This window comes from Phyllobates terribilis, unplaced genomic scaffold, assembly GCF_046119375.1.
Source record: "Phyllobates terribilis strain yellow unplaced genomic scaffold, ASM4611937v1 Scaffold_1__5_contigs__length_1240528914, whole genome shotgun sequence".
NCBI lineage: Eukaryota > Metazoa > Chordata > Amphibia > Anura > Dendrobatidae > Phyllobates > Phyllobates terribilis.
Window position 1 is genome coordinate 798,942,757 of NW_027362761.1, and position 13,511 is coordinate 798,956,267.

A 13,511-nucleotide genomic window follows, 5' to 3' on the forward strand; every position below is an offset into this window, starting at 1 on the left:
TAAACGGCATTTTGTGTTTACTTGTGTTATTTTTGTCAAATGTTTAAATTTGTTTTATGATCTGAAACATTTAAGTGTGACAAACATGCCAAAGAAAAAGAAATAAGGAAGGGAGCAAATACTTTTTCACACCACTTTATTTGCACTTCAAGAAGGAATATTGGCTAAGAGGTTTAAGGAGAAAAATGATTACTCTAGCTTCATTCAGGGGGCCTGTGAAAAAGCCTCAACATTCTTACAATAAGATTGGTTTAAAAAATGAATGTTCCCAACAATGCGAATCTCAACTTTATAACCACGTACAATACAGGCCACACTGATATAACAAACATTTTTTTCAAAATGCTAGCACATATTGCTCAATGATCTATACCTGAAACACCTTCTTGCTTCAAAACCCCCACTGAGACCCTGATTCCAGTGATATGTCATTTACTTTACAGGGTGCAACAGTTGTGATACAATAAGAGTTCTTAGATGTAGCATGTAGCAGAGCTCAGAAAGCTAAGTCCGCCAACACCACAGTTTTCCATGTATACTGTATATTGACAGTAAGTTGCTAATTGGTGGGGGCGTAAATTGAACCAGGAGGCACGCAAGCAGCTAGTCCGGCAGTGATTATCTCCTGCTGATAAAGCACTGATAGTATTGAAACACAGCCTAGTAAGTGACCACACCACTGAAATCAGTGTCTCAGCCCTACATCATGGTGTTCTCAGATTACATAGCAAAAACCTTCTAACAGATTCCCTTTAATGAATATTTAGTTATCAAAGTAACTAGTCCAGGACTAGGTTCTTCTCCACTTTCAATGAGGTTAGGGGTCAATGAACTTGGCACATTTCCCTTCATACCAGGGCATATATAGCAACTAATGACTAGGGGTTTTTTTGGCTGATGAAGATGCGGTCCAGTGTTAGAATGCATTGCATGGGCTTTATACCTCTAATGTTATGCTTGTTTCTTGATTTTTATACTTCTAAGTAAAATATTATCAATAACATACCCATCGAATTTACAACCTACTGAATCCATTTTTGTATTCCATCTGTTTTTTCTCAATTACTGGAGCCCCAGGCTCAATTTTTTTCTCTGGACTCTATGTTAAAAGGGTTGTCCAGTCTTAGTGTACAAGTCTGCTGTCACTCGTGTGTACTGTCAAGATCCCCCGGTGCCAAGAGCAGGCGGTCATGTGACTGCAAGTATGTGATTTGCATACTTCCAGACACATTCTGACTAGACGTTTCCAGCCTCACTCAATACACTTGCTTTGAGCAAGGCCATATTTGCGGACATGAGCCCGCCGCTCTTGACACCGAAGAATCCTCACAGCACACAATGGGCGCACTGTGAGGATTCACAAGTCAGCAGTCAGCCATGCTCACAGGTTCCATTATTTGTGGACCAAAGTTCACAAATAAGCGTCATGTAAAGGTAATACTTATCGCTGTCACTGCGCTTACATAAGGGATTACCGGGCTTACAATTCTACAATTAGAATGTGATGATGTTTATAGAACTGATTCATTCTGTCTAAACAGCTGTTATAGGAAAAGAAATGAAATGCTTATCAAATATATATCCTACCATGGTCTTCTTCTTTTAATGCTTCTAAATCCAGACTCTCATTTTCTTGGAAAAACAAGCGAAACTTCTCAAATGTCCCGGCATATACATTGGCTGTATTAAACGCAGACTGGACGGCTTCCTGAAATAGAAAGAAAAGTGGACAGGAATTCTTTCTAAGAGCAAAGAATATTGTACCTATTAGGATAAACTTCATTTCCAAACTAAAACCTGTACAGATGTCCTCTACTATAACATTTAGGTATTGGTCATTGGAAATCTGATTTATGTAATATTAGAGAGGACCTGTCACTTGCCATGCATTTTATCACCTGGTGTAAATGCCGCTGTTCTCCTTAATCTGGCATTGTTTGTTATTGCTGCACCTCTCTGTGATTTTCAAAAAGACCCACAGAGAAGAGCTAAGGGACAACCCTCTTGGCTAACAAGATATAATTTACATGTAGGAAGCAAAAAGGAAGAGGGAGCCATATCTGAGGAAAGGAGAGGCGCAGAAAAAATAAAAACAGATTCAGAACAGCTTTAGACAAGGGGAAAAAATGACATGTGTACACGTTCACTCTGTCGGCACCATTATAGTCTATGGCCGCGTCAGCACATACACTCGAATCCCATTTTTGCAAGGGGTTCGGACATAAGCCCCGACGGGACCAATGAACGGGTTCCAAAAACCAGTGTGAAAGCACTCTAACAGAAGAAAAGGAGAAAAACGGCAAAAAGTCTCCCACTTCTTGTAACCCAAATTAGTGTCTCCGCTGCTGGAGATGAATTACAATTGACAGCAAGCACTTTAGCCAGAAGGGAGACACCTAGTGGCCAGTATAGAGCAGTCATTTTTTGGGTTGAAAACATAATTTAGGGTAAATAAGTTGTTCTTCTATTTTGTTAATTATTGCCATATTCATCAGATGAGCTTACAGGGCTTTTGCAACAGTTGTTTTTTTTAAGGCAGGCTACTCCAGAGGTCTATGGCACCTTCCGGTGCAGTATCTGCCCTGTTTGGAAGAAACAGCTCAGGTGACTGTAAGAACAGGTCATCGGAGAGACATCCAATCATACTGTGATTTCTGAACGAGGCAAACAACTTTACCGAAGCCGGCACAGACCAGTAAAGTTGTACATGTAGCTCTGGACTATAATGCTGGTTGTAGCTCATCATCCGCGTTCAGTGAAACATCAGAAGATGCGCTCTTATAGTCACATGACTGGGGCAGCTAATTAAGGCTCCAGCGGTGATGTGACTTCCGAATGGGCGAAAGACACTGCAGACAGTGCTGGAGTGGTCTGTGTTGGATCTGCGGGCGCACTGGAAGGTGAGTATGGTTCTATTTATTATTTTTAATTAATCCATGCCTTAAAGAAATAGGTTTCACTGTTAGACTTTTCAGTTTATATATGTTACATTATTTTTGTGCACATAAAAATGTTTTTTAAAAAAATTAAAAATACTCCTTATAAATGCATATGGATATACAGTCCACAGTTTGGAACCCCTCTTTATGTAGAAGAGAGGAGTGTCAAACTTTTGGAGAAACTACAGTGGGTAATCTATATTTTGTCTAATCCTCATATTATATTATTCACTCCCAGACAACATTTCATCTTGTGTCAATGCATCAACTATTCAGACTTTTTTGCAATATTTTACATTTTGAATAAAGATGTAATCTTCATAGAAATGGTGAGATTCCTTGTACTGAGCGACATCCATTATTATAGTCCAGAGCTGCACATGCAACTTTATTGGTTTACCAGAAACAAGCATGTTGTCAGACACGTACAAGAATACTGATGTTAAAGGGGTCGTCCATTCTTAAACTACAAGCCTTAATTCACTCTATGTGACTGCAGACTTGTGAATCCTCACATCACATGCACTGTGAGGATTCTCTGGTGCATATCGCATACTTGCGGTCACAAGACCACCCACTCAGGGCCGTCACTGGAGATTCCTCCATTTCTTGAGAATGCAGCAACAGAAGACATCCAGGTGTTGATTGATTTACATTTAAAATAGTACTGAATGGTGAACATACAGCTTACAAAATATAGCAAGAAATTGCATTGTAAGTAAGTAATGCAAAAGGCCTGCACAACTTGCGGCCCCCCAAAGGATGTTTTGCAGCCCACGGAGAACCAGAAGACTCTGGTTCTCATCTTCCTGAAAGACGCGAATACAGTTGAACATTTTGGCACTAGGACAGGGGCAGAGCAGTGTTCGTCTGCCTGCGCCCCGATGTGCAGAGGCGTGAAAGGTCATCATGCTGTGACCTCATCACACTGCTGCTGGCCCCGCAGGGCAGAGAGGACAAGGACTAGACGGGAAACAGTAAGAAGTCTATGCAGTAGCCGAAGATTAAATATCCTATTAGGAGGGGTGTTTGTGTTACTATGAGAGCACCTTATGGGGCAATGGGGGGCAAATTGTGAAAGGGACACAGTATGCAGAGGGGCAATGTTGGAGATATTTTGGAGAGAGGCAGTGTGTTGTGGAATATTATTGAGAAGTGCATTGTGTGGGTGGACATTATGGAGAGGGGCAGTGTGTGGTGGGATATTATTGAGAAGTGTATTGTGTGAGGGACATTAGGGAGAGGAGCAGTATGTGGTGGATTATTATTGAGAAATGTATTGTGTGGGGGACATTATGAAGAGGGCTGTGTGTGGGCGACATTATTGAGAGTGGCAGTGTGTGGGGGATATTATGGAGGGGGGAAGTGTATGTGGGGGACATTATGGAGAAGAGCAGTGTGTGAGGATATTATGGTGAGGGGCAGTGGGGGGTATTGTGGAAAAGAGCAGTGTGAGGGCAGGCATTACAGAGAGGGGTAGTGCGGGATGGACAATACAGAGACGAGCAGTGTGGGGCATTTTATAGAGAGGTGCAGTGTGGGTGATATTACAGAGAGAGGCAGTGTGGAAGAATATTAGTATGTGATATTATGGAGAAGGGCAGTGTATGGGGCATATTTTGTGCAGGAAGAATAGTGAGGGGCAATTATTTATTCAGGGGAACAGCATGGGAGATATTTTTATTCATAGGGCATTATAACAATACTTTTATTTTTAAGGGCACCATTATGGGAAGTGCTTCAGAAGGCAGGAGAAAAGGGAAGTCTGAAGAGATGAGCTCTGGGCGTGAATTCTCATTATGGTATCTGTACTATAACAAAAGGGTTGGAGACAAAAGAGATGGGAATGACTTCAATCAGAGAAGATGTCACTTACAGTATAAGGTACCTGGATATTAACGTTTATTTGTGATACTGAATACGTCTCATCAGTACTGTGGTTTCTGTATGGTCCACAGTCTGACAAAGGCTGGTAATTCCCAGTATCTCCTTACCATTGTTAACCCCTTCATGATGGGGCCAATTTCCGATTTTGCATTTTTGTTTTTTCCTCCCCTTCTTCGCAGAGCCATAACTCTTATTTTCCTGATCATATAGACATTTGAAGGTTTGTTTTTTGCTGGACGAGTTGTACTTTTGATCGAAACCGTTCATTTTACCACATAGTGAACAGGGAAATGGGAGAAATTGTGTAAAAAACACAATTTTGACATTGATTTTTAGGAATTGCTTTTACGGTGTACATTTTGTGGTAAAATTACCTTGCAACATGATTCTGCTCATCATTACGATTACGGCAATACCAAATATGTCCAGTTTTTTTTATTATTTTAGTGGTGAAAAAAAATCTGAAGTTTTCCCCCAAAATTTTGGGGGTTATGTTGCCATTTTCCGAGACAGGTAACGTTTTTACTATTCAGTTGATGGAGCTGTGTGAAAGCTTATTTATTGCGAGATGAGATGACTATTTCGATTGATACGAGATGTGATGTTTTTATTGCTTAATACAGCATTCTTTGTGGAATTGTAGCGACTAAAAACACTTAATTTTGTCATTCTTGATTTTTTTTTCGTTTACAGTGTTTATCAATCGGGTTAATTATTTTTATATTTTGATAGATTGGATTTTTTTGTGAAAGCGGTGATACCACATACTGTATGTGTATTTTTTTAAATTTTTTAAATATTTTTGATGGAAGAAAAAAAGGGTGATTTGAACTTTTATGGTATTATTATTTTTTTCATATTTTTTCACTGTACTTGTTAGTCCCCTTAGGGAGCTTTAAGTTGAGATCGTCTGATTACTTGTGCTATAGACAGTAATGCCACAACATCACTGCATACAGTAAAAATCACGGTCTCCTTTGAAGCCCAGCCACAGGCAGGGTTTCAGAGGAGCTCTGTAATGACAAGCATGGAGGTCTTCAACTGTCCCCTGGCTGTCATCGGCTCAGCTCCACCCACGATTATTAGAGGCAGGTCCTGCTGTAATATGCAGCCATGATCTGCCGGGTATGGGGTGGGCTTATCCCGTGAACCTGCTCCATACACCCGCTTTCAATTTGTGTTGAGAAGGGGTTAAGGACATACTGGGAGTTGCAGGTTCACATGATACAAGTGTATATTGGGCTGACCTGAAACTGCAATTGATCACTGTACTAAGCTTGGTGATGTATTCCTGTACTGACGGTGGTTCTGGTGACGTATTCATGTACTGACAGTGGTCCTAGTGATGTATTTATGTACTCATGGTGGTTCTGGTGCTGTATTTATGTACGGATGGTGGTACTGGTGATGTATTCATGTACTGATGGAGGATCTGGCAAAGCAGTCATTTAATGATGGTTTTGGCACTGCAATCATGTATTGATGGTGGTTCTGGTGATGTATTCATGTACTGACGGTGCTTCCGGTGATGCATTGATGTACTGATGATGGTTCTGGTGCTCTATTCATGTACTGATGGTGGTTCTGGTGCTGCATTCATGTACTGACGGTGGTTCTGGTAAAGTATTTATGTATTGATGGTTTTTCTGGCACTGCATTCATGTACTGATGGTGATTCTGGCACTGCATTCATGTACTTACGGTGGTTCTGGTGATGTCTTCATGTACTGACAGTGGTTCTGGCACTGCATTCATTAATTAACAGTGGTTCTGATGGTGTATTTATGTACTGACGGTGGTTCTGGTGATGCATTTATGTACTGACAGTGGTTCTGACACAGTATTTATGTACTGATGGCGGTTCTGGGACTATATTCATGTACTGATGGTGGTTCTGGCGCTGCATTCATGTACTGTCGGTGGTTCTGACATTGTATTTATGTACTGATGGTGGTTCTGGCACTGCATTCATTTATTGACGGTGGTTCTGGTGATGTATTCATATACTGACAGTTTTTCTGGCACTGTATTCATGTACTGATGGTGGTTCTGGTGCTGGATTCATGTACTGACGGTGGTTCTGATAATGTATTCATGTACTGATTGTGGTGCTAGTGATATATTCTTGTACTGATGGTGGTTCTGGCACTACATTCATGTACTGACAGTGGTACTGGCACTGTATTTATGTACTAATGGTGGTTCTGGCTCTGTATTAATGTACTGATGGTCGTTCTGGTCGTGTATTCATGTACTAACAGTGGTTTTGGTAGTGTATTTATGTACTGATGGTGGTTCTGGTGCTGTATTCATGTACGGATGGTGGTTCCGGTGCTGCATTCATGTACTGACTGTGGTTCTGATCATGTAGCAATCTATAATGTGCTTCATGTTAAAACTGAAACATCCTCAAAACTTAGTTGTGTGTTCACACTGACTTTTTTTTTAGCAGAAACTTTTCAAATCCTTTGTAAATACTCAAAACTTGGATCTGATGAGGTATTAATATACTGTCCGTGGTTCTGGTGATGTATTCAAGTAAGCAATCCTTTAAATTTGTTTGCGGCCCTACGGATTGGTTCAGTATGACAATGTGACCCTTGAACCAAAATATGTTGTCCACCCTTGCCATAGAAGGACGTGGCAACAGCAATACACTTTGCATCTTAGCATCCTGTATTCTGTGCATAGATTCATCACACTTCGCATACTGGTGGCAGTGTTATTAACCCACAACAAAGAATAAGTATCTGAATTGTTCCTGCTGTAAAGTCAGAAAATGCTCACCATTGTCACTATAAAGAGCAGATTTGCATACCTGAATAATCTGCAGATGGATTACATTTAAAACTCACTTTTATTTGACAAACTAGACACTGTAAATGCTTGTCATCTTCAAACATTGTGCTTAAACTTGGTCCCTCTCCGCAAGTCTTCTCCTCCAGCTTATTGTTAATAGTAGGCTGAGTAAAGGCATCAAAATAGGGGTCGGGGACAAGGTTGGCTAATGACAAAACGGTTTCTTGGAATTGGTTGACCACTTCAGTAATGCGGTCCTACAAAAATTAAAATGTGTTAAAAATAAGTTGGATATTATATGAAGTCTATCTATAATTTCTACATACAGCTGTGCTCAAAAGTTTACATACCCCGGCAGAATTTTTGCTTTCTTGGCCTTGTTGCAGAGAATATGAATGATAACAAAAAAACTTTTTCTGCACTCATGGTTATTGGTTGGGTGAAGCCATTTATTATCAAACTACTGTGTTTTCTCTTTTTAAATCTTAATGACAACTAAAAACATCCAAATGACCCTGATCAAAAGTTCACATACCCTGGTGATTTTGGCCTGATAACATGTTCAGAATTTGACACAAATGGGTTTGAATGGCTACTAAAGGTAACATCCTCACCTGTGACCTGTTTGCTTGTAATCACTGTGTGTGCATAAAAGCTGAGTGAGTTTCTTGGATCCATACAACAGACTCTTTCCTATTTCATCCAGCCACTCACATTTCTGGATTGTGAGTCATGGGGAAAGCAAAATAATTGTCAGCGGATTTACGGGAAAAGGTAGTTGAACTGTATAACACAGGAAAAGGATACAAAAAGATATCCAAGGAATTGATAATGCCAGTCAGCAGTGTTCCAACTGAGATTAACAAATGGAAAATCAGGGGCTCTGTAAAAACTAAACCATGGTCAGGTAGACCAACAAAACTTTAGGCCATAACTGCCAGGAAAATTGTTCGGGATGCAAAGAAAAACCCACAAATAACATCAGCTGAAATTCAAGACTATCTGAAAACTAGCGGTGTGGCTGTTTCAAGATGCACAATAAGGAGGCCCTTGAAGAAAAATGGGCTGCTTGGTCGAGTCGCCAGAAGAAAGCCATTACTGCGCAAATGCCACAAAGTATCTCTCCTACAATACGCCAAACAGCACAGAGACAAGCCTCAAAACTTCTGGAACAAGGTACGCAATTTGGAGTGATGAGACCAAAATTTAACTTTTTGACCACAACCATAAGGTCAACAAGGCCTATGATGAAAGGAACACCATTCCTACTGTAAAGCAAAGAGGTGGATCGCTGATGTTTTGGGGATGTGTGAGCTACAAAGGCACAGGAAACTTGGTAAAAGTTGAAGGAAAGATGAATGCAGCATATTATCAGCAAATGCTGGAGGCAAATTTGCACTCATCAGCCCGGAAGTTGCGCATGGGACGTACTTGAACGTTCCAACATGACAACAATCCAAAACACAAGGCCAAGTCGACTTGTCATTGCCTACAGCAGAACAAAGTGAAGGTTCTGGAGTGGCCATCTCAGTCTACTGACCTCAATATCATTGAGCCACTCTGGGGAGATCTCAAGCGCGCAGTTCATGCTAGACAAGCCCAGGAATTTACAGGAACTGGAGGCTTTTTGCCAAGAAGAATGGGCAGCTTTACCATCTGAGAAAATAAAGAACCTCATCCACAGCTACCACAAAAGACTTCAAGCGGTCATTGATGTTAGAGGGGGCAATACACGGTATTAAGAACTGGGGTATGTGAACTTTTGACCAGGGTTATTTGGATGTTTTTGGTTGACATTGAGATTTAAAAAGAGAAAACACAGTAGTTTGACAATAAATGGCTTCACCCAACCAATAACCATGAGTGGAGAAAAAGTTATTTTGTTATCATTCATATTCTTTGAAACAAGGCCAAGAAAGCAAAAATTCTGCCGGGGTATGTAAACTTTTGAGCACAACTGTATCTATCTATAGATCATAAAGTAGCGAAGCAGCACAGATATATGCAACAGTAAGTGCTAAACCCTCCTGGACAGGTACCCAATTTGTCTACTAAAATACAATAAAATAGGAGGAAGTATAGCCTATATGGCGACGTTTCGGTCCCATCACCAAACCGTCTGCGTACTATTTTATTTTATCTATCTATCCATGTGTTCATATTTATGTTTGTCTCCCTCTGAATTTACCAGCTCTATACAGCTATATACAGTACAAACTAACTGTAGGTCGTTTACTGGTCTCTTTAGACAGACCAACTGGAATATCATTGTTCTCGTCAGCACATGTCCTGGTTACACAAGACGATGTACTGTAGATAATTATTTTTAAGCTTGGTGTTTGCTGGCCAGATCAGATGAGCTGATAATCAGGAACGAGAATTCCTACTAATGCTCATTTCCCAATTGTGTGCCTATCTATAGGGGTTCTAATTGTTCCACTAAAACCATTTTCCTCTTTCCATGTATATACTAGGGAGAGACCTGTCAATTACTTCTAGCAGTCCTGGGAGAAGGCGGTCAGGGGTGGAGCCAGACTAGTCATGTTTCTCACTATGGTCTCCAGCCTGATCTTTAAAAGGGTTGTCTGGTCTAAAATGATAAGTCTGAGTCACTCTATGTGGCTGCAGACTTATGAATCCCCGCAGTGAATGCACTGTGCGCTGTGAGGATTCACAGGTTTCTGAGCCAGGGCCCAGTAGATATGTATGCATTATGCATACTCCCGGCCAGAACCTGACTACACTGTGTTCCAAATTATTATGCAAATAATATTTTCTCAGATTTTCCCAAATTAACTATATGAATTGCAGTCATTGTAATTTTCCAGTCAAATAACTATTAGAGTACAATTGAAAGGTTTTTGTACAAACTGCCTATAATAACAGTATATTTTTAAAAAAATAAAAAACTCAAACTGCACTCAAAATGCATGTTCCAAATTATTATGCACAGCAGTTTTCAACTTTTTCATTTTAATAAAGAACAAAAAAATGGTCATTTTTGAAATTATAAGCATTAGCAGGTTATTACAAACTGAAATCAAACAGTTTTCAACTCAAAACTTTATTCTAGGTGGTGTTACATTTGCACATAGGACCCCTTGTTCGAAAGGAGCTTCTGAACTCTCTCGTCCATTGAATTTGTCAGGTTTTGGATGGTTTCTGCTTCAAATGTTTTGCATGAGGACAGAATACCCTCCCAGAGCTGTTGCTTAGACGTGAACTGCCTCCCGCCATCATAGACACTCCTTTTGATGATGCTCCAGAGGTTCTCAATGGGGTTGAGGTCAGGGGAGCATTGGGGTCACACCATAAGTTTGTCCCCTTTTATGCCTATATCAGCCAGAGATGCAGATGTGTTATGTGCAGCATGAGACGGGGCATTATCATGCATGAAATGATCTCGATGGTCCAGATGGATGGAGTGGAGGATGGCTGGTTGATGGACACCCCATGCAAACACGGCTACGGCGCTAACAAGGAGGAGGAGGAGTAATGTTTTGGGCTGGAATCATGGGGAGAGAGATTGTGGGCCCTTTTAGGATCCCTGAAGGGGTAAAGATGAACTCCATAATGTATGTTGAGTTTCTCAAACAGCACTTCCTTCCATGGTTCAAGAAGATGAACTGTGCATTCCGCAGCAAGATCATTTTCATGCATGATAATGCCCCGTCTCATGCTGCACATAACACATCTGCATCTCTGGCTGATATGGGCATAAAAGGGGACAAACTTATGGTGTGACCCCCATGCTCCCCTGACCTCAACCCCATTGAGAACCTCTGGAGCATCATCAAAAGGAGTGTCTATGATGGCGGGAGGCAGTTCACATCTAAGCAACAGCTCTGGGAGGGTATTCTGTCCTCATGCAAAACATTTGAAGCAGAAACCATCCAAAACCTGACAAATTCAATGGATGAGAGAGTTCAGAAGCTCCTTTCGAACAAGGGGTCCTATGTGCAAATGTAACATCACCTAGAATAAAGTTTTGAGTTGAAAACTGTTTGATTTCAGTTTGTAATAACCTGCTAATGCTTATAATTTCAAAAATGACCATTTCTTTGTTCTTTATTAAAATGAAAAAGTTGAAAACTCTGCTGTGCATAATAATTTGGAACATGCATTTTGAGTGCAGTTTGAGTTTTTTATTTGTTTTAAAAATATACTGTTATCATAGGCAGTTTGCACAAAAACCTTTCAATTGTTCTCGAATAGTTATTTGACTGGAAAATTACAATGACTGCAATTCATATAGCTAATTTGGGAAAATCTGAGAAAATATTATTTGCATAATAATTTGGAACACAGTGTAGTTATTTGACTGGAAAATTACAATGACTGCAATTCATATAGGTAATTTGGGAAAATCTGAGAAAATATTATTGGCATAATAATTTGGAACACAGTGTAGTGGGGCAGCACTCAGATGGCAATTGAGTATGGACCAATTTTCATGTACTGTTAGATAGGGGCAGTACAGAGATCTCTCCCATGACCTGTTTATAACAAGGATGGTGACAAAGACGAGGGGGCACACTATGCGTCTGGAGGAAAGGAGGTTCCTGCACCAGCATAGAAGGGGATTCTTTACGGTCAGAGCCGTGAGACTCTGGAACTCTCTGGGAGAGGAAGTGGTGATGTCCAACTCACTTAATGAGTTCAAGAGAGGCCTGGACGCCTTTCTTGAGAACAATAAAATTACATCTTATGCTTAGTGATAGTTAATTAATCCAGGGATTTAATCTGACTGCCAGATGGGAGTCGGGAAGTGAATTTTTCCTCAATGAAGTAAATTGGCCTATACCGCATGGGTTTTTTTTGCCTTCCCCTGGATCAACGCTGTGGAATAGCTGCAGTGCACAAGAAATAGGTTGAACTGGATGGACGCTTGTCTTTTTTCGGCCTTATAAACTATGTAATAGGAGAAGGTGTAAAAACTTTTTTTTTTCATGTACGAGAAAAACTGATGACTGTCAGACCAAATTCTGATGAAACTCTGATGACAATCACTGATAAAACTTGGTCCATTTTTCTTGTACGTGACAGAAACTGACGTGTGAATGAGGCCTTAGTCTGCGAGAAGTGTCCTATCTTTTTTTCCCCTATTAACTGTGAAACAAACCTGAAAATCATCCATAGAAGGCTCAAACCATAACGATTGAGTATCAAGAATTATCTCTGAGAGGAACATTGGCACTATTTCTTCTTCAACAGGAGCACTGGATATTGGAGCAGCTGCTGCGGGCTACATAAATATATAAAATAGTCAACATTTAAAATATGAGGACAACTGCAGCAAACATAACAACAATGCAGACAAAATTATCATACTTATTAACTCATTCAGACATGCCACATACTACCGGACTATTCTGCTGCACAGTAGCTGTGGGGGAGGGGAGCCCAACAAGGCTGACATGTGTCCACACTTAGGCTGAATAATTCAATCATAGTACATACATCCTGTTTGTGTTTATCATCTCCCTTTATAAATAGGAAAGAGGGGCCCTCGTTGCATGCAACTGACTTCATCTCCCTATGTAGACAAGATTCCTCTCTAAATGTGAATGTGTTCACATCATGCCGCTATAAATTTAATTTTCTTGTATCAGGCCTTACCAAGGATTCAAACTGGTGGCCTTCTAGCCTAGAGAGCAGAATTATTAACTGTGAGCCACAGGCTACACAGTTGTGTGTGCGGTAATTTATTATTTTTTTAAAGATCTAAATGTTATTCTTCTTCTTTACAGGCAAAATGTACTGGTACATACAGATAGTTATCTATATAACAGTACATCTCTATAAATCGATATAGCTTTATATGCCTGTAGGTTATGGGAAAAAGAGCTGAAAAGTAAAAGATTTTTTTTCAACAAAATTCCTAAA

General features: G+C 40.3%; 1 protein-coding gene across 1 annotated transcript in view; it reads right to left on the reverse strand.

Annotated features, from left to right (window-relative positions):
* The window catches only part of DNAH6 (dynein axonemal heavy chain 6), a 493,878-nt gene that overhangs the window by 425,669 nt on the left and 54,698 nt on the right, over positions 1–13,511 (reverse strand). Inside the window, exons 10-12 of the mRNA XM_073637077.1 lie at positions 12,748–12,870; positions 7,682–7,882; positions 1,588–1,708 (exon numbers count right to left, since the gene is read on the reverse strand). Coding sequence (XP_073493178.1) covers positions 1,588–1,708; positions 7,682–7,882; positions 12,748–12,870 — 445 coding nt within the window. The remainder of the gene's footprint in view (positions 1–1,587; positions 1,709–7,681; positions 7,883–12,747; positions 12,871–13,511) is intronic.